Below are 25,691 nucleotides of genomic sequence, written 5' to 3' on the forward strand. Positions count from 1 at the left end.
GCTCAGGAGGCGTTCATGCTGTTGTTGCCATGGGGACGTGCAGCCCCATGTTGCCAAGTCAGGCGCTTCTCCAGAGAAGCTGGGAGTTTTGATGTGGCATCTCCGGGTGTTTTGAAGGTTGGCCACTCGTTTTTAAAAAAAAAAAAGTGTCAAACGCTGAAGAGTCCAAGCTGAATGCGCTGGCGGATCACATGGGGCCCGAGGGCTGGGCGTTTGGAGCCTCTGTCCCAGTGCTTTGCAGCCGCCGGGAGGAGCGCATCCAGCTGGCATTGGTGACTGGGCGCCTCCTTCAGGCCAAGCGCCGGCCCTGGGGCTGACGAGGGCAGAGCAGTTCATCAGCCTGGGCTTGCCCTGCGAGCACCCAGCTCCCAGGAGAGGGAGCCCAATGGTTGTCCTTTAACTTTATCACGATGAGCCGCACAGCCCTGCTTCAGGGGAGGTGGAGCCCCGCCCCACCGGCCCCTCCCGGGCCCTCCCAGCCCCCTGCAACCTCGGTCTGATTCCCTCCCTGTGCCCGGACTTCTCTGAAGGCGACTCTTCCGGCATCCAGCAAGTCCCAGGAGAGCCCGGAGGCCCAGAGCCCGCCCCCGTTTCTCTTTTCCTGAAAGTCCTCTCCAAGCCCTCCGGTCACGGCTGTTCAGGTGCCCGGGGTCGGAGGGGATGACTTTTCATGAAGTCAGCATTGCCAGTCTGGCTGGCTTCTCGTCCAGGGCTCAGCTCCCTGGGGTCCCCACTGCCGGGGGGCCCCTGGACCACCCATCTGAAGCAGCCCTCTCTCCAGGACATTATTCTGTTCTCTGTTCCTCATCATACTTTACCACCACCAGAAATTTCTGTTTTGTTTTGCACAGGACCTGTTGCCGGTGCCTATTGCATCCCAAAAGCAGGGACCCTGTGTGTCTGGTCAAGTCCAGAGGCCTGAGCTTGCCCTCAAGAACTATGTCAGTGACAGGAGGTTGAATAAATAGACGAGCAAAGAGCTATATTCCATCTTTGTGGCCCAGAGGTGATGCTCAAACTACCCACCTCTCAGTGGGCAAACAGTCTGTCTCCCAGTACCAGGGACTGTGTGGGGAGATGTTAAAATGACTTTGTACTCACCCCCAGAGAGCTCACCAGCTTTTCACTCTGGTTCTAGATGCTTCCAACAATCTCCTGACTGTCCCTAGATAATACAAAACTCCATCTCCCTAAGCCAACTCCCCCCCCCCCCGCCCCCAGTATTGCCCCTTGTGATCTCCATCCCAGGTGGGGAGGGCGGGTGGAAGCCCTGGCTCCACACCCTGGCAGGGGTCACTCACGATGCGCTCAAATTCCTTGGCCTGCCTCAGCTCCCGGCGGAAGCTGTCGATGAGGAAGCCCCGGCTCTCCGGGCAGGATAGCATGTGGTCGCTGATCATATCGAGGATGACACCCTGGGGACAGAAGGGGGGCTGCCTTCAGTGCCTGAGGTCCCTCACCTGCTAGGTCCCCTTGGCAAATTCAGATGAGTAGGGGGGAACACCCAGCTGGCATCCTGGATTCTGAGTCTGCTCCGATGAGCTGGGGCCTCTGGAAGCACTTCTGAGAACTGGGCTGGGCAACCATCTCCTGGGTGGGCATCTGCCGTAAGCCAGGCGTGCTGGATGCATTTACTGGTCACTACCATGGGGTACTGGGTGATGCCCAGAGTCACAAAGGGAATAAATACTAGTTAAGTTTATTGAGTGCTTCTTAAGTGCCAGGACTCTGCCAAGTGCATTATAGGAATGATGTCATCCAACTGTCCCCACAGCCTCCTGCTGTGGGTCCAGCCGCTCTCCCATTTTACAGTTGAGAACACAGGCTCAGGGCAGCAGAGCAGCAGCTGTGGCTTTTGGAGCCAGTTGGCTGGCACAGGGCCCTCCTGGGAAGCTCCCTTCTCCCTCTGCCCCTGCCACACCCGAGAGCTCTCACCGTGGGCACCAGGAGCCCCTGCAGCATGAGGTCACAGATCTTCTGGCCCCGCCGGGTGCCCCGCTGGGTCTCCTGCCACAGCAGCTGGCCCAGCCCCACGTGGCAGAAGCCGTACTTAGTTGCCATGTTCTTGCACTGTGTCCCTTTGCCGCAGCCGGGACCACCCATCACGAAGATGATCAGGGGGGACTTGAGGATGTCTGCAGTGCCAGGGAAAGAGGGAGGGTGAGGGGTTGGCACCTGGAGGGGCCAGTGGGCACCGAGGCAACTGTGTCCAGGGCTTAGTGTGAGTACTTGGTACACCAGACATAGGTCCACTGGCATACCCACTTTTGCCCTAGGGTGGCATCCAGAGGTGCGTGTCCACACCCAGCAGTGTATCCAGGCAATCCATGCTTTAGTGCTGCTGAGGGTTGTGTGGATGAGGATGTGAAACTGAGCAGGCCAGGCCCCTTGCACTCAGCATCTCCTTGAAGCTTCACAATAACCCTATCATCCCATCTTACAGTTGAGGAAACTGAGGCTCAGAGAGGGGCAGGGACTTGCTCACCCCCTCCAGACTCCTCCCATACCACCCTCCCTTCCTTTACTGCATTCCAGTCCCAGTGGCCTCCTTTCTGTCCCTTGAACTTGCCAAACTCATCCCTCCCCTACTGTCCCTCCTCATCCTGGCAAGTCCCCACCGCAGTTCTTTCAGGTCTCAGCTCACCCATCATGTCTTCTCTAAGCTCTGTCTAAAGAGCCTTCCTCCTCATCATTCCTAGTCTCAGAATCCCATTCCCTCCACAGCAATGGCCACACTCAGTGATGATTTTGCCTATTTACTTATTCTTGTCTCCCCAGCCAGACTGTATACTCCATGAAGACAAGGACTATTTGTCTTCCTTGTCCCTATGTTTCCACTAGTTGGCAGGTTTTCGGACATATAGTAGTCGGCGAGGAATACCTGAATGTCCACAACTAGCAGACGCATCTATGGGGTGCTGTAGTTTATGGTGTGATTTTGGCGTCTTGCTTCCCTCCCCCTTTGCTTAGTCAACTTCTAGTTTACACCTTCCCACTTCCCTGAGCCCTCAGAGCCACCTGCTCTTTCCCTGCGGCAGCCCTCAGTGGCACCCGGTTCCTCCTGGTTTGTAGATCTCGTTTTCTGAGGCTGTCTCTTCCACCACACTGTAATCTCCAAGCTGGTCTGCCCCATTCACCATGAACTGCCTAGAACCCAGCACAGCGGGTGCTCAAGCGGATCAGTGAATGGCTGATCCTGAGCATGCGCAGTTGTGTTACTACCACAGTTTGGGAGGAGGGGCGTGTGCACCCTTGGACTTGGTGGGTGGAGTACCTGTACTTCTCTCCTGCCCTCCACAGCCTCCTTCCCTTCCCCCCAGTAAGCCAGCCACCCGCGATGTTACCCTTCTCCTGGGGCCTCAGAGGCCTGCCCATCTGGGGCAGCTTGGACTTGCACAGACCCATCCCGCCAGCCTCCCGTGGGGTGATCGCATCCCAACCCCACCCCGGCCCTGACCCCTCCTGGCTCGGTTCAACGTCACAAGGGCCCCTGGCCCGATCATTTGGCGAAATGATGGCGTCCTCCCGGGGCAGAGGAAAGAAATGAACCCCAAAGAAGCTCAGGTGGAGCCGCAGCGGTTTAGTGTGAAGAGGGCCTCGGTTGCTGTGGTAACGCGGCCTGCTTGGACTCACTTCCGGAGTGGAGTGGCGTGGCGCATGCGCACGGCGCTGGAGCCCGCGGGAAGGGCTAGTTTCTTCCTCTCCTCCCAGGATGCCCGGTTGCCCTTACGTGAGACGTCACGGGGAGGGCGTTCCCACACGTCGTGATCGAGTTATCGGCGCTATATTTTGCAGTCAGCCAGAGCGCCGGCCGTAGACGGCGCTGCCTTTAGCTCAGGGTCGGCCTCGGCGACGCTGCTAGCCGGAGAGTTTCGCTTGGCTTCCAGTTTAGGCGACGGCGCAGGCGCAGACGTGGCGGGAGACGCCTCGGAGGCTGACCGCTGACCCAGCGCCGCTCCCAGATAGCTTTTTCCAGGATCGGCAGCATCCCAGTCTTACGGTCCTCGATCGTGCCCGGAGACCCGACACCTCGAGGGCGGCTTCCGCGGGACGGAGGGACGCGGACCCCGCAGAAGGCGAAAAGGACCAGGATCGGACCGGACCCCGACCATCGCCCATCTCCCATGGCAGCTCTCGTATGTATGAGGCGAGGCGGTTCTGGGGTCCCGGCGGCGGCCTCTGTAGCCCCTCACCATCCTGCGTTCTGTCTCCTCAGGGCTCCAGCGGCCAGAATGTCACCGAGTATGTCGTCCGAGTTCCCAAGTAAGTCCCTGACCCTACCTGCCCCTCTCCCCCAAAAAGGGATTAAAATTTTAACGAGCTACCAGGCGTGCCTGGCACCTCCTGATTCCCCTTCCAGACTACAGCGACCTGAGGGCAGAGCTGGGGTTGAGCTAGGCCTCTTTGGGGACAGCGCTGTTTTTTGAACGGAGTGAATGAATGAATAAATGAGTACATTTATACACAGGAGGATTCTTGTTGATTTGCAAAACCCAGTTCCAGTACTTTACTCCTCCAAGAGGCATTCCCTGACTGCCCACCTCCCTGCCCAGGGCTGAGTTCCCAATAATCCCCACATCTTGGGGTCCCAGAAATCTCTGTCCCTTTTTCTGAATGGGGTTGGGGGTATGGACTCCACTTCCCTGACAGACTGGGAACCCCTTGGATCTTGTATGAGTCCCTCGCATTACCGGGCACAAAGGGCTTGAGCCCGGGAGGGTTTACTGAATAAATGATTGAACACTGTCTCTTCTTGTCTATTGTAGAAATACCACCAAAAAATATAACATCATGGCCTTCAATGCAGCCGATAAAGTCAACCTTGCTACTTGGAATCAGGTAAGTCCTAGTCCTGAGGGAGGTGAGAGACCTGATCCTGGACTTGCTGGTTGGAATAGCTTCTTAGTTGTAACAGTAACTAAGGCTTAGGTGCTTAGGTTTGCCAGCTCTCCCCAAGTAGAGATAAGTGATGACTAAAGCCCAGGCTGAGCCGCTGAGCATCCCTGAAGGTAAGATATACCAGGCCCCGCAGGAGGCTTTCTCCTGAAAGGAGTTGGGTCCACGGATGGGCATCTTGGGCCTTGATTTATCTGGGCAAGGGAGGGGGCTCCGTCCTACAGATAATGTCAGAGCCCCACTTGTCAGAGGCTCTAGAAAGGACTTTGGGAGCTGTTTTAGTTCTCTGGGGCTGCTCTAGCAGACCACCAGAGCCTGGGCGGTTTGTGAACAACAGAAATGTATCGCTCCAATTCTGGAGGCTGAATGTCCAAGATCAAGGCACCAACAGATCTGGTGTCTGTTGAGGGTGTGCTTCCTGGTTCATAGCTGGTGCGTTTTCACTGTGTCCTCTCCTGGCAAAAGGGGAGGGGGCGCTCTCTGGGATCCTTTTCGAGGACGCTCATCCCATTCATAAGGCTCTGCACTCCTAATCTAATCATTGCCACCAAATCCCATCACACTGGAGATTAGGTTTCAACATATGCATTTTGGAGGGACATAAACATGTATTGATAGCAGAAGTCATTAAACGCATTTTATTTTTGTTTAACGGAGATCCTGGGGATTGAACTCGGGACCTCTGGCATGCTAAGTATGCCCACTGAGCTATACCCTCCCCACTATTAAAAGATTTTAAACAGGGAGGTTGATCTGGCCACTGTGGGGTCGAGGGCAGTTGACGGGAGAACAGAGTGGAGGTGAAGGTTCTGGGCCAGGTGAGTCGTGATGGGGCTTGGAGCAAACGGAGGTTATGAGAAGTGGTTGAGTCTTGGAGTTTCTTTCTCTCTTTTTTTCTTTTCTTTTTCTTTCTCTGTTTCTTTTCTTTTCTTTCTTCTTTTTTTTTTTTTTTTTTTAACTTTGCATTGGAAAGTACTTTCAAACTTTCAAAAAGCTGCAAAACTAGACACGGTACAAGGCTTACCCCAATTTCTTCCCCTACATTCACCCGATGCCTTTTGGGCCCCGCAGGAAGTTGGCTCAGAGCGTCCCCAGCTCAGCTGTCGGGGGGCCTGGGGGGTAGTGCCGGGTGTAGAGGAAAGGGCATTTGTTGGCGGGGGCACCCGAGTCGGGGCAGGCTTCCTGAGGAGAGCTGTTGCTCCCTGCGCCCCCAGGCCAGGCTGGAGCGCGACCTGAGCAACAAGAAGATTTACCAAGAGGAGGAGATGCCCGAGTCGGGTGCTGGCAGCGAGTTCAACCGCAAGCTCCGGGAGGAGGCGCGGAGGAAGAAGTACGGCATCGTCCTCAAGGAGTTCCGGCCTGAGGACCAGCCCTGGCTGCTCCGTGTCAACGGCAAATCGGGCCGGAAGTAAGTGGTGGCGGCGAGTGTGAAGGGTTTCATGTGGGAAGATGAACCAAGTGGATGCTCGGGTAGGAGCTCCGAGGGCCGGGATGCAGGAAGCCCGGGTGCTGGCCCCCGGTGCGCACAGCCGCAGCTGGACTCTGGGTGGGCTGGGGCCCGGGGAGCCTGACAGTTGCAGGCAGGGAAGGGGCCCGGTCTGGTGGGGCACAAAAAAGGTGAGGGCGGAGGCCAGGGGGCGGCTGGCAGTGGTGTTTGGGCCCTAGGAGGATACTGGAGGCAAATCCAGAAGGGTCTGACTGTAGGACCCGTGCTCTTCACGGTCCTTCCAGAAAGGACCATGAAATCTGTGCTCACACAGTTTGAAGGGCCAGCCCAAGACCTGGGGATGCAGGTGGGAGGGCTGGGGCTGGTCCCTACTCCTCAGGCCGACCGTAACCTTGAACTCCCTGTAGGTTCAAGGGCATAAAGAAGGGAGGGGTGACCGAGAACACCTCCTACTACATCTTTACCCAGTGCCCCGATGGGGCCTTCGAGGCCTTCCCCGTACACAACTGGTACAACTTCACGCCGCTGGCCCGGCACCGCACGCTCACGGCGGAGGAGGCGGAGGAGGAGTGGGAGAGGTGAGTGAGCCTGGGCTTCCCTGGAAATGACGGGAAATGGGGGGCATCCCCGTGTCCCAGGCTGGGAGCTGAGGACTCAGTGGTGACCAAGCTAGACCTCACCAGTCCCTCAGGGAACTCCCTGTCCAGGGGAGAGACTGATTGGAACCATCAGGGACGCACCAGGTGGTGCAAGAGGCGGAGGGGTGGTGGTTGAGCTGAGCGTGGAGCAGGAATGGGCAGAGCAGGGTGGGGTCTCCCTGGCCTGCATGGCTTCCCCCAGGCAGGAGGTTTCACAGCTGAATCAACTGCTGGTAAAATACATGTAACACACAGTTTACCATTTTTAAGTGCACAGCTCAGTGGCATTGTTACATTCACGATATTGTGTAACCATCCCCACCATCATTTCCAGAACTTTCTTATCTTCCTGAAGTGAAACTCTGTCACCATGAAGCACTCACTCCCCCTCCCCCTCCCCAGCCCCTGGCCCCCACCGTCTACTTACTGTCTCTATGAATCTGACTCTTGTAGGGACCTCGCATGAGTGGAACCAGACACTAGTTGTCGGTTTTTGTCTCGCTTGTTTCACTGAGCATCGTGTTTTCAAGGCTCATCCACATTGTAATGTGTATCAGTGCTTCATTCCTTTTTTTTTTTTTAATTTTATAGTAAAGAGGATGTCAAATTTATCATCTTAACCATTTTTAGGTGTACCATTCAGTAATATTAAGTACATTAACATTTTTGTGAAACAGAGCTTCATTCCTGTTTTTTCTCTTCCAGTTTTATGGAGATGTAATTGACATACAGCCTAAGTTTAAGGCGCACTGCATTAATGATTTCATTTACCTCCATCATGAAATGATCACCACCGTAGATTTAGTAAACATCCATCATCTCATAGAGATACAAAATTACAAAAATAGACATACATTTTTCCCTTGTGCTGAGAACTCTGAGGGTTTACTCTCAGTAACTTTTATATATAACACGCAAGAGTGGTAATTAATAGTATTAATCGTTAGTACCGATTTATCTTATAACTGGAAGTTTGTACCTTTAAACTACCTTCATCCAGTTCCTCCTCCTCCCACCTCTGGTGACCACAAATCTGATCTCTTTTTCTGTCAGTTTGGGTGTTTGTTTTTTGAAGTATAATTGACTTCCAACACTGCATTAGTTCCTGGAGTCCAACATGGTGATTCGATATTTCTCTGCATTTCAAAATGATCTCCAGGATAAGCCTAGGTGCCATCTGTCACCACACAAAAATATTACATCATCGTTGACTGTATGTACGCTTCACCCCCGTGACATTCATTTTGCAGCTGAGAGTTGTACCTCTTAATCTCCCTCACCTATTTCACCCATCCCCCACGCCTCTCCCCTTTGGCAACCGCTTGTTTATTCCTTGGATCTGTGACTGTTTCTGTTTTGTTATGTTTGTTCACTTGTTTTCTTTCTTTTTTTTTTTTTTAAGGTTCCACATATAAGTGAAATCATATGGTATCTGCCTTCCATATCTTGGCTATTGTAAATAGTGCTGTAATGAACATAGGATGCATATATCTTTTTGAGTTAGTGCTTTTGTTTTCTTCGGAAAGATATGCAGAAGTGGGATTTTGGCTGGTATGGTGGTTTTAATTTGGGGGGTGGGTAATTAGGTTTATTTATTTTTAGAGGAGGTTCTGGGGATTGAAACTAGGACCTCATGCATGCTAAGCATGTGCTCTATACTGAGCTATATCCTCTGCCCACTAGTTTTAATTTTTTTGAGGAGCCTCCATACTGTTTTGTATGTAAATTGTATGTAAAATTTTGTATGTAAATTGGTGGCTGCACCAATTTACATTCCTACCAACGGTGTACGAGGGTTGCCTTTTCTCCACACCCTCACCAACACTTGTTATTTGTTTTTTGATGATAGCCATTCAAATAGGTGTGAGGTGATATCACATTGTGGTTTTGGTTGGCATTTCCCTAATAATTAGTGATGTTGAGCATCTTTTCACGTGCCTGTTGGCCATCTGCATGTCTTCTTTGGAAAAATGTCTATTCAGGTCCTGTGCCCATTTTTTAATAAGGTTTTTTTGTTTGTTTGTTTTTGATTTGTATGCATTCTTTGTATATTTTGGATATTAACCCCTTATCAGATATATCATTTGCAAATACCATGTCCCATTCAGTCGGTTGTGTTTTTGTTTTGTTAATGGTTTCATTTACTGTGCAAAACTTTTTAGTTTGGTGTAGTCCCATTTGTTTATTTTTGCTTTTGTTTCTCTTGCCTAAGGAGACAGAGCCAAAAAAAATATTACTAAGACTAATGTCAGAGTGTACTGCCTATGTTTTCTTTTAGAAGTTTTATGGTTTCAGATCTTACATTTAAGTCTTTGATCCGTTTGTAGTTTATTTTTGTGCATGGTTGAGAGAGTAGTCCAGTTGGATTCTTTCACAGGGAGCTGTCCAGTTTTCTCAACACCACTTATTGAAGAGGCTGTCTTTTCCCTGTTGTAGTCTTGCCTCCTCTCATAGATTACTTGACCACAGATGCATGGGTTCATTTTTGGGCTGTCTTCTGTCCCCTTGGTCTATGTGTCTCTTTTTGTGTCAGTACCATACTGCTTTGATCACTTGTCACATTGTAGTATAATTTGAAATCAGGGTGTGTGATACCTTAGCTTTATTCTTCTTTCTCAACATTGTTTCGGCTATTTGGGGTTTTTTGTGTTTCCATGTAAATTTCAAAATTATTTGTTACATGAAAAAAGCCATTGGTATTTTGATAGGGATTGCATCAGCTCTCTAGATTGCCTTAGGTAGTACGGTCATTAACGATACTTTTCCATTTGTTTGTGTCATCTTCAGTTTCTTATAGTTTTCTGAGTACAGGTCTTTTACCTCCTTGGTTAGATTCATTCCTAGGTATTTTATGCTTTTGGATGCAACTGTAAATGGATTGTTTTCTTGATTTCCCTTTCTGATAGTTTGTTGTTACTGTATAGAAATGCAACAGATTTCTGTATATTAATTTTGTATCCTGCAGCTTTGTAGAATTCATTTATTCTAATTGTTTTTTGGTGGCACCTTTAGGATTTTCTATATATGTAGTATCATGTCATCTGCAAACAATTTTATTTCTTCCATTCCAATTCAGCTTCCTTTCTTTTTTTATTTTTTTCTTGTCTGATTGGTGAGGCTAGGACTTCCAATACTATGTTGACTAGAGCTTCATTACTGTTTATATGAATATAAATGAATTCTGCTCCTGTTATTGGATACAATCCTAAGGTGCTCTCTAAATGCAATCACATTTTTAAAAACTTTCATCACCACACTAAATGGAAACACTAATCCCTTGGCATTAAAAAGAAGGCATCCATAAACTACAATAAAAACAGACGTGGGTGCATCGTGGCCAGATTCTACTGCTGGAGAAGGGCCCTGAGTTCAAGAGAGGTGTTGGGGCATCAGTGTCCCATGAGACCTTCTCCTTGAGGGACTCTGGGCAGAGAGGGACTGGAGGAGGGTGATCTCATGGTTTGTGCCACATGCATGTGTCCCCGGGTGCAGGGTCAGGTCATCCCTCACATCACCTTAGTTGTGTCTGTGGTTCTTCTCTGGGGAAGGTGCTGGGAGGCACTGGGAAAGAAACCCAGCTCCTGGAGGAGGGCCCGTTGTCAGCCCCCACTGTACCCCGTCCTGCCCACAGGAGAAACAAAGTCCTGAACCACTTCAGCATCATGCAGCAGCGGCGGCTCAAGGACCAGGACCAGGATGAGGAGGATGAGGAGAAGGAGAAGCGTGGCCGCAAGAAGGCCAGCGAGCTGCGCATCCATGACCTGGAGGACGATCTGGAGATGTCATCTGACGACAGCGAGGCCAGCGGCGAGGAGGGTGAGGCTGGGTGGAGTCCCCAGGTGGCAGGGTGGCCAGCACAGCTGCCTGATGAGTGCCCACTCGTAATTTATCCAGGAGGCTGTGCAATGGCACAGAGGTGGATGCCACTAAAAGGAAAGCTTGGTTACTCCCAGTTCCCTGGACACCAGAGCTCAGGTGCTTAGGGGGCCCCCAGAATTGGCAGGAGGCAGCAGGAAGCCCCAGGAAGGCCTTGGCCACAGCCTCAGTTGGGGTTTCCATGGGAACATCTTAGGACCCGCCAGTTGGAGTATTCCAGCAGGCTCTGGGCCAACGGATGGTCTCAAGTTGTGAGGTGCCTGGCCCAGGTAATTTAGGGCAGCAGTGGTGGCCCTGCATGTGAGTTAGAGAAAGGGGGTGGGAGGTGTGGAGTTGGGATTGCTCAGTTAGTTTGCAGGTGAGAGGCCCACCCCTTTGACTCCTGGAGGAATTGGCTGGTCCTGGCATCTCTCCCGGGTCAGCAAGACCCGGAGATGTCCAGATGTCATCGAATACAACAATGGGATGCATGCCCACCTGAGCCCCTCTGCCTTCTCCGCCTTTCCCCAGGCAGCCGAGCCCCCAAGGCCAAGAGGAAGGCGCCGCCCGGCAAGGGGGGCAGGAAGAAGAAGAAGAAGAAGGGGTCAGATGACGAGGCCTTCGAGGACAGCGACGACGGGGACTTTGAGGGCCAGGAGGTAGACTACATGTCTGACGGCTCCAGGTGAGGCAGGTGGGAGGCGGGTGTGAGACCCTGGGCCGGCGGCGGACGCGCTCACTCACCCTCTGCCCACTCTCTGTCTTACAGCAGCTCCCAGGATGAGCTGGAGGGCAAGCCCAAGGTCACCCAGCAGGAGGAGGGCCCCAAGGGCGTGGATGAGCAGAGCGAGAGCAGCGAGGAGAGCGAGGAGGAGAAGCCACCCGAGGAGGAAAAGGAGGAGGAGGAGGAGAAGAAGGCGCCCACGCCGCAGGAGAAGAAGAGGAGGAAAGGTGGGCTGGCCCTCTGGGCCGCTGATCTGGGACAGGCTGAGGGCGGGCACGGGGGTCTCTGGTCCTGACGCCCCTCTCTGCCCCGTGCAGACAGCAGCGATGAGTCAGACAGCTCGGAGGAGAGCGACATCGACAGCGAGGCCTCCTCTGCCCTCTTCATGGCGGTGAGGCCCTGCCCGGGCGGGTGGGGCGGGGCGGGGCGGGGGCGGATGGAGTACCTCCTGCCCGACTCACATCCCCCACTGCGATCTCCGCAGAAGAAAAAGACGCCCCCGAAGAGGGAGCGGAAGCCGTCGGGAGGCAGCTCCCGGGGCAACAGCCGGCCGGGCACCCCCAGCACGGAGGGCGGCAGCACCTCCTCCACCCTGCGGGCCGCCGCCAGCAAGCTGGAGCAGGGTGAGTGGTCCCCAGCCCGTCCCACCCGCCTTGACCCGGTCCTCGTCCTCCACTCAGCGTCCTGCCTGCCCCCGGGCCCACGCGCAAGTAATCCCGGCACAGCTGGCGGCCTGGGGTCCTCCCTGGGGTCCGGTGTCCGGGCCCAAGGCTCAGCCCCGCCTCTACTCCCACAGGGAAGCGGACCAGCGAGACGCCGGCGGCCAAGAGGCTGCGGCTGGACCCCGGGCCCCAGAGCCTGTCGGGCAAGTCCACCCCTCAGCCCCAGTCTGGGAAGTCGACCCCCAGCAGCGGGTAAGTTGGTGAGGACGGTGGGGGTGGGTGATGCGGGCGGGGGAGGGTGTGTGGGGTTGGGGGCCGGAGGGCACCGGCTGACACCCACCTGCGGCCTCCAGTGATGTGCAGGTGACCGAGGACGCTGTGCGCCGCTACCTGACGCGGAAGCCCATGACCACCAAGGACCTGCTGAAAAAGTTCCAGACCAAGAAGACGGGGCTCAGCAGCGACCAGACGGTGAACGTGCTGGCCCAGATCCTCAAGCGCCTGAACCCCGAGCGCAAGATGATCAACGACAAGATGCACTTCTCCCTCAAGGAATGAGGCCGGCCCCGCCCCACCCAATAAACGTGCTCTGTTCGCTGGATCCTCATCCTCTGGCTCCTGATTCCGCCCGCTCGCCCCCAGGCTGAGGGGCCCCTGCTGCTTTCTCCTCGGTTTACTTCTCCCTCTCTCCAGTCCCTCCTTTCTGGAACCTTTAGATGCCTCTTGGAACTTGCCCATCTGTTTGCCCCTCTGCCTTGTCCACCGAGCCTCTCCTGGGTGATTTCTTTCCGCTCTGTCTTCCACTTGGCCAGCTCTCTCTTCAGCTGTGGCTTACCCACCACTTAAACCATGAAGTACTTAGTTTATTCTTTTTCAGACCAGCCGGTCTGTTTTCTGTCTAGCTGCTTCCGTTCTTGAACCCGTCTTTGGCATTTTTTACCTTAAGCGTCCCTGTCTTAAAGTCTCCCCCACACTCATGCAGTACCTAAGGCTCGCAGGCACCCCGTATCCTGACTCCTCCTTCCGATTGATTCTCGTGTTTTGTTATCTGGGATGGGGGACTCATGGGTGGTCTGCTTTGCAGGCAAGTCCTTCCAAATAGTTTTTGCCTGTGCTCCCCCTGGGTGCCCCCGAAGTCCTGTCCTGTCCTGAGCCCATTTTAGGTGTGGTTCTCAGCTTGTGGCTCTGTCCCTAGGTGGCCACAAAATCCCAAACCCCTCTGTGGCTGATGTTGGCTTCTAGGCCCTATTTTTCAACTTTCCAGTGATGTTTCTGGGGTTTTCCTTAGATTCTCACTGGTTAGTTAGGCATTCATTTTATGCAGCATTGCTAGGTGTTCTGCAGCGGGGGCGGGGGGCTTTTTTGAGTTCATGGACAGTCACATTGCTAGAAGTGTAATTTGGCAGCAGGCACTACTTTTGAGCCCCCATTTGAGTGATCCGGTGGGGGGCAGGATGTTGGGCTTCTGTCTTGCCCAAGCTGGAGACTGCAGGTGGAAAACTTTCCCACCCAGTTCTACCGGCCCTTGGCTGCTGAGCGGGGATGCCTGAGATGTCAGACTAATTCCTTGGAATGTCCCAGGTCGATCCAACCTCCCTCCCCATCCTTCCGCCAGGCCTTTTGGGACAGCTGGAAAGAGTGCTTGCCCCTTGCCCTAGCAATTTCGCCCCTGTCCTGTTTACCACGTGCACTGGGGTCTAAGGCCTCCCTACTGGGTGCGCCACACAGCCCAGTGGTCCAGAGCAGGGGACTTGCATTCAGTGGGATCCAGGGTCAAATACCGCCTGTGCTGCTTAATTCTGGGTGACTCTGGGTAAGTAACACCCCTGGGGCCCCCATCCCCACCCCGTCTGAAAGTAGTCTGTAAGCAGTAAAGTATGAACCACACCAAAATCGTTGAAGCAGTCCCCAGTGGGTGTAGGTGAGGTCATTTCCAGTCTCTCGCTGATACAAAAGGCAGCAAACATCCCTGAGCTTGCGTCTTCGCTCTCCTGGGTAGGATGAGTTCCTGAAGCAGGCTTTCTGGGTCCAAGGGATGTGATTTGCAGTTTCTGTAGCAAACATTCACCTGCTACTGATTCGCACTCGTACCCGCAGGCATGTCTATGTCACAGACACACACACGCACACACAGCCATGTGGAAGCAAACTTGACGTCTGCCATTTCTGGGTACAGTCTACTCTGAGTTTAACCCAGTCCCACCTGTATGAGACTGAGCACTTCGCAAACCTACACAAGCTGTTCTTACCTCCTTTGCCTCAAAAGCTCTTGCAACTCCTTAGCATCAGGCCCCACGTTAAATGCTCAATGCAGCTTCTGTCCTCAGAAGCCCGTGTGGGAGGGACTCTGATTGGCCCCCTTTGACAGGTGAGGATGGAGGCTCACTTCCCGGGGGTGATGGATTAGGCCGGGGAAGTCACCGGGGCCTGCTGCTGCCTCTGGCCCAGCAGGCCTTACCCTCCCCTCCAGCTCTGATGCCCTTCAACCCCAGGATAGGGCTCGGGCCCCGGTGAGGGGCTGTTTGGCCTTCGAGCCTGGAGTCCCTGCAGGGGAGCTTCCTGCCCCTGGTGTCCCAGCTCTTGGCTGTCCCCAGGCCTCTCCCTTTTCCTGTTTTGATGCTGGCTCAGCCAGGCCCGGAGACAGGGGCCTGATGTCTTGATCCTCCAGGCGGGAGCCGTGATGGATTCCCCGTCAGCTCACCCACCTGCCAACCCGCCTCTTCCCTGCACACATAGCTGCTGCACCTGGCACACTACACACGGGCCACTGAGGCCCAGCACCCTGCCTGAGTGCAGAGGGTCCCACCGGGGGACCCACGGAGTCCCTGGCCTCTCCCTCCAGATAGCAGGTCGAATCGGGACCCCGGTCACCTGCCCTGGGCTTGGCCCTGGCTGCCGCCACACTCGTAAATCAGGGGGCGGAGGGGGTGTCAGAGATCAGTATGTGGAATGTCTGGATGGGGTGTGTGGGGGGTGTGCACCCTTAACTCTTCGAAGGATGCCGTGTGGGACCGAAGGGGCTGGACCGCCTAGGCCTGAGGTGTGCGACATGGGGGCCTTTGTGCCTGAGCAGCAACCGGCAGTGAAGAGGTTATCTCCCCTGCTCAGGCAGGGGATAAATTGAGGGTGCAGGGCACCCCCACCCTGAGGACCTGCCCGTCACCATGGCCACAGGAAGAGTCCTGCTAGGCTCTCTGCTGCTCCTGATCCTGCAGCTGGACCTTGGGGGGAACCCTGGAACCTCGGGTGCTCCGGTGGAGGATGAGGGGCTCCTGTCCCAGCCAGTGGGCGACAGAGGAACCCAGAGGCCACAGCTGGGTAAGGACCCCCAGAACCCCATGTGCCCTCCAAATCCTGCCTGGACACTGCCTGCTGTCAGCTGCCCCTTGTCCTGCAGGCACTCGCTTGCGCAGGGCCCCGGCCAGCCCGTGCCAGCTGTGGAGCCTGTCCCTGCCTGTGGCTGAGCTGGGCCTGGGCTACACGTCGGAGGAGACCGTCATCTTCCGCTACTGCGCCGGCAGCTGTCCCCACGGAGCCCGCACCCAGCACGGCTTGACGCTGGCCTGGCTGCGGGGCCAGGGCCGAGCCCACGGCGGGCCCTGCTGCCGACCCACCCGCTACGCTGACGTGGCCTTCCTGGACGACCGCCACCGCTGGCAGCGGCTGCCCCAGCTCTCAGCGGCAGCCTGTGGCTGCGGAGGCTGAGCGTGCCCGGCCCGGGGCCCTGCAGCCCCTGGAGGAGCTCTGCTGACTTACTTTACTGGAGACTTAGATGCCAAGAAAACGAAAGGGTGATGTGGGCTGGGGCCACCAACAAGGAGCTCAATAAAGGAAACTGCTCCCTCCACCTCATGCTGTGTGTTCAGCCCGGGATGCTCCCGGTGGGTAGCCAGGTGAGGTCCTGGGTTTCCCTGCAGGTCCCAGCCCCTGCACATAGCTAGTGCCAGGAAGGCCAGCTTGTCCATCCTCTAACTTTATTCTCAAACACGGTGTCTTGAGAAGCTGGGAGAAGGGCCCAGGGGTCAGCAGGCTGGGGGCGGCTGCCTGGGCTCTGCTGGCCCCATCCTCTCAGGAAGGGAGCGGCAGATCACGGAGATGCGTCGGCCCCGGGGAACCCGACGCTCCCCGAAAAAGGACTCTTCATCTCGAAGGATCTCGTGGGAGAAGTCATAGCGGGCTGAGCCTCTGCAAGAGAAAATAGGCTGTGGTGGGTGGGGTGAGGGCAGTCCCTGTTTCAGGCAGACTGTGGGTAGTTTGCTGGGAGGGCTGGATGAGAAAAGGTGCTCAAAGTGCTGGGGTGGGTATGTCTCACGAGTTACCAGTGGGGTTGGGGCTCCTTGGCTGCCAGTACCTAAGGATGTAGAGGGAGCCTGGCTCCAGCAAGAGTTCCAGCCACTCCCCTGGCTCCTGGGTGTGCACCAGCCGCATGACGCTGGAAGACAGCAGAGACAGGCCGGCAATGGTGGACCCACAGAACTGGAAGAGGGGACACGGTGGCAAGTCAGGGTTTGGCCTGGCTGGCTCACCCACAGCCAGGAGCTCTAAGGCATTGGCCCCTGCCCACCTTGATGCTGTCCACGTGTGGTTTGATGTAGCCCCGAGGTTCCAGGTCCAGCACATGCACCGGGGACAGCAGGGTCTGGCCAGGGCCAAAGGCAGCCGCCTGCACACGCTGTAGGATGGCCCGGCTTGCTTCTGACCAGCGCGACTTCTCTGTCTCGCGGAAGCCATGGATGGCCTGCCCAGAGGGCTCAGGTCAAGCCTAGAAGCTCCCAGGGGGCCAGGGAAACTGAGGCACAGTGCGGGGGCGGGGGGGGGGAGTGAGTTGCCAAAGTGCAAAGCAAAGGGCTGTTATTTCCAGCATGATACTTGACCCCACCTTCAACTCACAACCTTGGTCCTATCTACCCCATGATCCTGGGTCTCAAACCCCAACCTCTGCCCTATCTAGGTCTGGCCTCAGTCCTTTGTGCCCACCATCAGGCTCTAATTCAGTCTCAGATCCCGTCCCCAATGCTGGTCTGGCTACAATATTCACAACTCGATCCCACTCAACACCAGGCCCCCAGTCTGCATCCCCAAACCGTGACCCCCCTCATCTCTTCTCCATACACGTTTCTGCCCCTAACTTTGGTCTTGTCCCTCCAAACACCCCTAATTTCCAGGTTCTGCCTCCAGTTATGGCCCTGACCTCATCTCCGAAGTGTTCTCCATGCCCCCAAGGTTCCCAAGCTTAAAGACTCCGTCCCCACCAAGGTCCCGTCCCCAGCCTTAGCCCCGCCCACCAAACACTCCACTCCCCGCCCCCCCGGGTCTCCGCCCCCGGGTCTCCGCCCCCGGGTCCCCGCCCCGTCGCAGCACCACCACTAGCACCACGGCCTCACCGCATCCCAGTGATCATATTCGTATCGGCGGCGGCGCAGCTGGGGTTCCAGCTCACGGCTCAGCGTCTCCTCCTCGGCCGCGCTCAGGAAGCCGGGCCGCACCACGGCCGCGTCCCGCAGGCGGCTCAGCACAGCCGGGCCCGAGCCCCGTACCCAGCCCTGCCTGGGAAGCGTCCCCAGAGCCAGTCGCCCACTCCCGGCCATATTCCTGGGGCCGGCTCGTGGAAGGGGCCGGAGTCAGGGCAACGCCCCCCCCCGAACTATTGGCACAGCCGGGCCCGAGTCCCTCCAGCGATTGGCTTTTCTCAGACTCCCGCCTCTCGCTCAAGACCACTGGTTGTTACTCGAATCGTTCTCTCAAGCTATTGGTCCTCCCCAGAGCCCGCCTCCTCTTCCGTGCTATTGGGCGTCTTCGACCGTAGCTTCTCAGACTATTGGCTAAGCTGCAAGTCAGTCCTTCGAGGGCGAGGGCACGCTCTGGCTTGGGGTCAGAGGTCAGGGGTCATAGGATTGCGTCAAGGTTATGAAGTTGGCCTGGGCTAGAGGTTAAGGGTGTAGTAGTCAGGCTGAGATGTAGTAGGGGTTTCAGCCAGAGGTCAAAGCGAGGCACCACTCCTTTCTCCTCTTCTGGGTCACCCTCACCCGCATACAAACAGGCTGGCCGCCAGCTCAAAACACAGGGTAGAAACAAAAAATCCTTTTCCTTTAATGGTAGAATTGGCATGTCACCATTTTGCAGCCCCTATTGGAATGTCTTAGTGGGCCTAGCCCAGCACTCTGATCCGCTCCTAACGTCATGAAAAGAGAGACAGCTGGATTTCAGGGGTCTCCTGCCAGAAGGCACCTCAACTCAGAGGTCACTTGCCAAAAGGATTGTCTACAGTCATACACCAAGTTACTGGAAATCCCAAAGCCAAGATCCAATCATCAAAATCCAGACAATGAGAAAGTCCACAAGACAAATGACCCTGTTTCTCCAACAAGTGAGTTCCAAGGAAAGAGAAGAAAAAGAGGGAGAGATTGAGAGGTTAAGGGGAAACCAGCAGTTACCAGACACTTCGGGATCTGTCAGCCAGTGACAAGTATGCACCTTATTTGGATCCTGATTGGAACAAACTAAAAAAACACAAAATAGAGCCAACGGGGGAAATTTGGACACTGGTTGAATATTTGACCACGGTAAGTGTTGTCATTTTGCAGGGTTTGAAAATGGCACTGTGGTTGTATTTTTAGATTCCTTATCCTTTTAGAACTCCATACTGAAATATTTATAGATGAAATAAAAAGCAGGTAATGGGGCCAGAAGAGGGGAAGGGGGGTACAAATCACAATCAGTAGTGAATTGATAATTGTTGAATTGGTGTGGTGGGTTCCTGAGACCTCATTTTCCTAGTCTCTCTGCTTTTGTATATATTTAAAATTGTGCAGACTGAAAAGTTCAGCCAAATGCAACCAATGAATGAAGCCAAATTTTAAAATCCTCTGAAATTAAAAAAACAAAAAAATTGACCTCCACTCTCCCTCCAGCAACAGCCACATGTGTTCTCTGCTCCCAACAACAAAATTCCTCGAAAAGACTTGTCTAGTTCCAATGTTTTCCCGCCCCTTCTCTCTGGGTCCACTCCAATCTGTCTTTTTGTGCCCACAGCACCAAAAGTGATCTGTTCAAGGCCACTAGTGACTTCCAGTGTGCCAAATGTCACAGCCACTTCTCAGCCTGGCCGCTAATTCAGCGACAGGCTGAAGTCTCCTACGTTTTTATTCCTAGCCCTGACCCGACTTTCCCATCCTCTGGGATGGCTGAGGCACAGCAGGTGTCAAATGTCACACGTGCAAAACCAGCTCCTCATCCCAGACCCCCATCCTGCTCCTCCCCCTACCTCTCCTGTTTCAGTTATGGGGAAATCTCATCTTTCCATCTTTCTCATGGCTTTGGGCCGACATCTTGGGAATTTTTGGAGATTATTTTCTCTCTCAAGTCTTACATTCCACCTGTCAGCCATGCCTTTAAAGCCTGGCTAGAATCTGACCTCACCACCTGGTCAGGGCCATCAGCCTTCCTCTGGATTATTCTAAGTCTCCTCCCAGGTCTCCAGGGTTCTGGGCTTGCCACCACTCTGTGGTTCCTTTTTGTCCCTTTTCTCGAAATCCTCCATGGTGCATCTCTCTCCTTGGTAAGACCTGCCAGGCTTTTTATGATCTGTACTCCTCCCTTTTCCGCTCTCACCTCCTCCACTGCACCCCCCCCCACTCACTGACTCACTCACTCCAGCCACCCTGTGGTTCCTCCCATGTGTCAGCCACATCCTGCCACAGGGCCTTTGCACTCACTGTGTCCTCTGCCTGGACTGCTCTGCCCCCAGATAGCAAGCTGCGCCCCACCCTCCCCAACCTCCTTCAGGTCTTTGCTCAAATGTCACCTTTTCAGCAAGGCCACAGGCTACCCCATCTGAAACTGTCACACACATGTACACACTGCATACCTCTTTCCCTGACTGTTTTTTTAAACTGTATACTCCCATAAGAAGGTAAGTTTCAGGACAGGGATTTTTATGTTTTCTTCATAATATGTTGTGGCCTCTGGAGCAGTGCCTGGAATGTCGCATATGCTCAGGAGAGTTTGCTGACATTAGGACGCTGAAGGTCAATGTGACAGCAGAGGCCGGGTGGAGCACACAGGCGCAGCGGAGGAGAGGGGGGGCAGGCGCCGCAGATGGGAGCAAAGACTACAAATATTTAATTTAAAAATCACAGTGTCTCAGCCAGGATGCCCACCCGGAGGGACACCCCTCAAATCCAGAGTTCCTCAAAGGGGCCCCTCGAGGCCCAGTGGTGAGGGGCGGGAAGGGCTGGCGCCTGGCCCCTCTGCTTCCCTCTAGAGGGTGAGGACCAGCTCTTAGGCGCTCGCTGGGGCAGGTTCTGTCGCCGGTGCCACCACTGGCTCCTTCTGCACCAGCTCCGGCTCATCCTCCCCATCCTGGGGAGGGTGGACCAGAACTTTGTCTAAGATGCCGAACTCCTGGGCCTCCATGGGGCTCATGTAGCGGTCCCTCTCCATGGCTGACTCTGCGGGCGAAGTGGAGGCAGGACGTGCGAGGTTAGGGGCCAGGTTCGGTCCCCGTCTGCCAATGCCTCCCCGTGTGACCTTGGCCTTCCCCTTCCTGTGCCTCGGTTTCACCACAGTAAAATACCTATTTCACTTTTTTAAAAAACCGGTTGATGTGTAGATGCATGTCCAGGAAAGGGCAGGGATCAAAGCGGACAGCATGGTGATTTCTGGACTGATCACAGCCACGGGGCAAGCACCCTGATCAGACCCCTGTAACCCCACTGCGGTCCATGTCCAGTCACTACCCCCCCCAGTAATCATGACCCTAATAGCGGCCTAAAATGGCACTGATTAGTTGTGCCAGGTTTTGCTCTTTAAATATATAACCAGAGAGCATCTCCTCTTCCCACTCAGCACTGTTTCTTGAGATTCATCCAGGCGGCCACGTGTCCCTGTGGTTCCCTCGTGGCTCGGTAGCATCCCATCACGTGAATAAACCCCGCCTGCTGCTGGTGGGCATTTGTGTGCTTTCCTGTTTGGGGCTCCTAGGATCGGGAGTACTGTCAACATTCCTGTCTGCAGCTTTGGTGGACAGGAGTGCGCGATTCCCTCGGTTATATGCTGGGCAGAGGAACCACGCGTCTTTCTGCATCCTTGAGAGCCAAACCGCTTTCCAAAGTGGCTGCACTGTTTCACTGCCACCTGCCGTGGTTTACCGTTCCGGTTGCTCCACATTCTCCTCAGCGCTTCATGTTGTCAGTATTTTATATTTTAGTCATTCCAGTGGGTTGTAATGGTATCTCAGGGGTGGGGTATGGCTCAGTGGTAGAGCACATGCTTAGCATGTGCAAGGTCCTGGGTTCAATCCCCAGTACCTCCATTAAAAGTAAAGAAAAGAAATGCTATCTCATCCTGGCCTTAATTTGCCTTTCTGGAGTAACTAGGGACGTCACTGTTAAACATCAGCACTGAATAGGACGAACTTCTTTCCTTCTGTTTCCTGGCCATTTGGAATATTCTTTGTGGAAGACCCTGTTCAAACCTTTGGACCTATTTCAATGATGTTTTTGTCTGAAGTGCTCAAAACAGGGGTTCTTAACTGGGGGGTGGAGGGGATTCTGACCCCCAGGGGACACTGGGTGATACCTGGAGACAGTCTGGGTTGTCACAAGTGGGGGTGCTACTGTCTTCAAGTGGGTGGGGGCCAGGGATGCTGTTCAAAACCCCAGTGCCCAGATGGCCCCCCAACGGAAAGATCCAGCCCTGAGTGTCAGCAGTGCGGAGGCCCGAGGTCCGGCCCCCTGATTGTGATGGGGGGGCCTGTGTGGGGCGGGGCCGCTCACCGATCACCTGCAGGCTCTGTTTGGTGTGCTTGGCGTAGATGCTATACAGCTGCTTCTTGAGTTTCATGATCTCCTCTGCCTGAATGGCAATGTCTGTGGCTTGGCCCTGGGGGACGTGCCAAGAGGGAGAAATTGGAATCAGTGTCTGCTACTCACCAGCAGCCTAGAGATGGGGAGCCCCCACCCCAGGCTTTTGCTGCCAGTTTTCAGGCGGGTGGGACAGGGCTTTGTGAGTTGCTCGACAGCCTGCTTCATCCTCACCTCTACCAGGAAGGCTTCCTGTATTAACTCTGTTTTCTTATGTTCTGCAGCTGGGGCCTCCCAGAGCAGGAGGAAGGGACCCTCCCAGGGTTAATAGCCCACCCAGAGCACACTTTTCACATGCAAACCAGCCAATCCAAGCCCACACCCCCACCGCCTCCTCTAAGGGGCTCTCACACCTTAGGTCACCCACCCCCCTCCCTGCTCCATCACCCCTGGGCCAGGTACCAGACAACCAGGGCTGGCTCCTAGGCCCCAGAGCCCACTGAAAATGTTCACATTAGCCAATGCTAAGCCTGTTTAGCTGGCCTTGCTCATTCTCTCACAGAAACTACAATAAAGGCTCTTGCCCGCATTCTCGGCCCACTCCCTCTTCTCCTGACCCACCCTGGTGACTCCTTGTGTGGGCCCCCATGACCCTCTCCTCTTGGGATCTGTAAGTAACACACTGTCTTTTCAATGGCAGTTCTCTCCTGATTGGTTGGCCTCACCATTTCTTCTATTTAACAATAAGATCTACATTTTAAAACACTCCCACTGCTACACAACTTCCGCTCAGCTGGTCCTTCCATCTAGACCATCTTGCATCCCATCAGGGCCTGGCACTCACCCGGGCACCCCCGGAGGGCTGGTGGATCATGATGCGGGAGTTAGGGAGGGAGTGGCGCATGCCCGGGGTGCCAGCAGCCAGAAGCAGGGAGCCCATGCTGGCGGCCTGGCCCACACACCATGTGCAGATGGGGTTCAGGATGTACTGCATCGTGTCGTAGATGGCCAGGCCCGAGGTCACCACGCCACCTGCGGATGCGGGTGTGAGTGAGGGGTTGTGCGGCCTCCTCCCGCCATCTTTTCCCCAGGGAGGGCTGGTGGAGATGCCCATTAAAGCCAGGGTCCCAAATACACATACTTCTGGGGGTAGGGAGATGCCAGAAATAGGTGACACAGGCCAGCTGGGTGCAAAAAAGAGGGTTTGCTCCAGAGTGAGCTGATAGGTGCCACAGGTGCATGAGGGTCCAGGGGGGCTAGATTTGTCAAATTTTCAAGAAAAACTAGAAACGGGGAGAGTGTGGTGGCTAAGAGCGAAGATCCTGGAGCCAGCCTGCCTGGGTATGATCCCTGGCTGGGCAGTTTATCATGTGTGACCTTGGGCAAGTTATGCAGCCTCTCAAAGCCACAATGTCTCCTTACAGATTGGAGATAATTAAACAGTACCAATCACATGAGGTTGCCACCAAAGTAAAATAAGTTAAGTGCTTAGGAAAGTGCCTGGCACAGTAAACACTCAATCAAGACTGGCAATTCTCTTTTTTTTTTTTTTGGTGGGGTGGAGTCTACCAATTTTAAAATCTTGACAACCAGGTCAGGTCAGTAAACATTACAGGTGGGATTAAAGAGGCAAGTTCAGTGGCAGCTTTAAAAGCAAGTAACAGGCAGCTTTTGGAGGTTTCAAGACACTTTTGGGATTCTGAAGGAAGTTCCGCACCCTGTCTTTCTCCAGAGAGAGAACATTCCTGATTGGGGTCTCAGTCCCCTGAGTCATCCAGGGTGTCCCCAGGAGCGCCCCTGGCACCTGGAGAAGGCCCTGCTCACCGGGGCTGTTGATGTACATGTGGATGGGCTTTTTGTTGCTCTCGGACTGCAGGAACAGCAGCTGCGCAATGACCAGGCTGGCGACACTGTCATCGATCTGCAATTGGGGAGGGCAGGGGTGTCCACAGATCGGGGTGAGGGCTAAGGGAGGGAGTTATGGGGTGGCTGGGGATGAGTCAGGGTATCAGAATGGGAGTCAGAGCCCAAGTAAGCCGTTCAGGGCCCAGGAAGGGATGTGGTGGGGTTGGTCCAGACCCAAGGGGATTGTGACACTGGAAACAGGGAGTCAGTGGATTCAGGGCACAGGAACGGAAGGGGTCAGGAGGGTTGGGGAAAGGGACTGGAGCCCAGGAGTGGGGAGGGAGATCATTGGTGAGGAAGAGAGTCAGAGATTAGGAAGGAAGGGTTTGAGGAAGGGCTAAAGGGAGTACTAGGGGCCAGGAGAGAGTATCAGAGGCCTTATGTACCCAGGAACGGGGGTTGGGACAAGAGCGAAACCTAGGGAGGAAAGTCAGTAGGCAAGATCAGGGAACCAAGGAAGTTCGAGGAGGAGGGGCGCATGGGGCTCTGGGCAGGCGCAAGGGACGAGCGGGGCGAGGGGCACTCACCGGGCCCATGACGCACACGATGCGTTCCCGCAGCAGCCGCGAGTAGATGTCATAGGCGCGCTCGCCCCGACCCTAGAGGGGTAAAGACGGGGTGAAGTTCAGGGACCGGCCGTGCCCCTAACCCCTAGCCCCACCACCCCCGGGCCGTGTCCCCGCCCGGCCACTGTACCGTCTGCTCCACCACGATGGGAATGAGCGGGAGAGCCTGGGCCGCCGTCGCGTGCAGGCTCCGCTGCAGAGCCAGGCGGTTGTCGGGCGTCCACTGCGGGATAAAGCAGGCGGCGAGGCGAGGCCGCAGCGCGGGACACCAGCCCGCCGCCACCCGGGCCCCCGCAACCAGTATTTCGGGCCACATCGCCCCCCACGTCCGTCCCAGCTTCCGTACGGTGGCGGGACTACAACTCTCGGCGTGCTTTGCGCCCGCGGCGCTCGCTCACGTGACGCTCAGCTTCCGGGAAGCGAGAGCCTAGTTTCGGGCGGGGCGGGGCGGGGCGGGGCGGGGCGGGGCGGGGCGGGGGCGGAACCTGGAGGGGCGTGGTCAAGGAGTGGCGCCTGACCGGAGCCCGAGAACTTTAAAGTCGCTTGTTTGAGTCTCTTTCCAGAGGAATCGTCAAAATTTTCTGCTATTCATTGCCTATTTTAAAAATCAGTTCTGTTTGTCCGCTGGGCCTTGGCCTCAAAGATCTTCCAGCGTGGTGAGGCTGGCTCCTACTGAGACCTTCCCATCCTATGGTTACTGGTGGAGAGAGGGAGGGACACCCCTCCCTCTTCCCTGCTGTGGAAGCCCAAGGGTGGGGTTGCGTCCTTTGCCTGGGAAGTTGGTCAGCAAAGGTTCTCTAGGAGGGGCAGGTATTGGAGCTGGGCTTTGAGGGATGTATAGGAGTTTGTTAGGGACAGGCACTCCTGGCAAAGAGAAGAGAATGGGCAAAGGCAGGCGGGGCAGGAGGGAGGAGAAGGGAGGCTCCTGGTAACGTTTGGGACTTCTCTTTTTTCCCAGATCTTCTCAAGGTGGATTCTTTTTCATCTTTCAGTTCTAAAATCGCCTTCTCAGAGTTGCCCCCTATTTTGTCCTCAGAGCCTAGAACAGTGCCTGGCACACAGTAGGTGCTCATCAACTACACTTTGAACCAAAAGATGAAGTGGTAAGGGAGGAAGGTTAAAAGCTGAGGGCTTTGGAGGCAGCTGCCCCATGTGCCAAGCAAGGCTGGCTCAATTACTGACTTGCTGTGTGATC

General features: G+C 55.0%; 5 protein-coding genes across 5 annotated transcripts; 2 read left to right on the top strand and 3 right to left on the bottom strand.

Moving 5' to 3' along the window:
- Positions 1-510: 510 nt before the first annotated feature.
- On the bottom strand, positions 511-2,496 carry LOC105078394 (adenylate kinase isoenzyme 1). Its single transcript, XM_010966944.3, has 2 exons — positions 1,936-2,496; positions 511-1,415 (listed from the first exon to the last, which is right to left on the bottom strand). The coding sequence occupies exons 1-2, from the start codon at positions 2,257-2,259 to the stop codon at positions 1,191-1,193; spliced, it is 549 nt and encodes a 182-aa protein (XP_010965246.3). The 5' UTR covers positions 2,260-2,496; the 3' UTR covers positions 511-1,190.
- Positions 2,497-3,745: 1,249 nt separating this feature from the next.
- Positions 3,746-12,823, top strand: GTF2F1 (general transcription factor IIF subunit 1). The gene is made up of 12 exons (XM_074350967.1): positions 3,746-4,136; positions 4,217-4,263; positions 4,767-4,839; positions 6,111-6,304; positions 6,751-6,921; positions 10,613-10,797; positions 11,368-11,521; positions 11,606-11,787; positions 11,878-11,951; positions 12,045-12,183; positions 12,357-12,474; positions 12,576-12,823. Exons 1-12 carry the CDS (start codon positions 4,125-4,127, stop codon positions 12,778-12,780), a joined length of 1,554 nt encoding a protein of 517 aa, XP_074207068.1. The 5' UTR covers positions 3,746-4,124; the 3' UTR covers positions 12,781-12,823.
- A 2,563-nt stretch (positions 12,824-15,386) lies between these two features.
- On the top strand, positions 15,387-15,927 carry PSPN (persephin). The gene is made up of 2 exons (XM_045504254.2): positions 15,387-15,540; positions 15,620-15,927. The coding sequence occupies exons 1-2, from the start codon at positions 15,387-15,389 to the stop codon at positions 15,925-15,927; spliced, it is 462 nt and encodes a 153-aa protein (XP_045360210.2).
- Positions 15,928-16,179: 252 nt separating this feature from the next.
- ALKBH7 (alkB homolog 7) lies at positions 16,180-19,955 on the bottom strand. Its single transcript, XM_010966771.3, has 4 exons — positions 17,607-19,955; positions 16,787-16,960; positions 16,574-16,698; positions 16,180-16,407 (listed from the first exon to the last, which is right to left on the bottom strand). The coding sequence occupies exons 1-4, from the start codon at positions 17,808-17,810 to the stop codon at positions 16,245-16,247; spliced, it is 666 nt and encodes a 221-aa protein (XP_010965073.2). The 5' UTR covers positions 17,811-19,955; the 3' UTR covers positions 16,180-16,244.
- Positions 19,956-20,320: 365 nt separating this feature from the next.
- On the bottom strand, positions 20,321-24,890 carry CLPP (caseinolytic mitochondrial matrix peptidase proteolytic subunit). Its single transcript, XM_074350969.1, has 6 exons — positions 24,627-24,890; positions 24,458-24,529; positions 23,850-23,946; positions 22,870-23,057; positions 21,999-22,104; positions 20,321-20,672 (listed from the first exon to the last, which is right to left on the bottom strand). The coding sequence occupies exons 1-6, from the start codon at positions 24,810-24,812 to the stop codon at positions 20,503-20,505; spliced, it is 819 nt and encodes a 272-aa protein (XP_074207070.1). The 5' UTR covers positions 24,813-24,890; the 3' UTR covers positions 20,321-20,502.
- Between the last annotated feature and the right edge of the window lie 801 nt (positions 24,891-25,691).

The sequence above is a fragment of the Camelus bactrianus genome, chromosome 22, assembly GCF_048773025.1.
Source record: "Camelus bactrianus isolate YW-2024 breed Bactrian camel chromosome 22, ASM4877302v1, whole genome shotgun sequence".
Lineage (NCBI taxonomy): Eukaryota > Metazoa > Chordata > Mammalia > Artiodactyla > Camelidae > Camelus > Camelus bactrianus.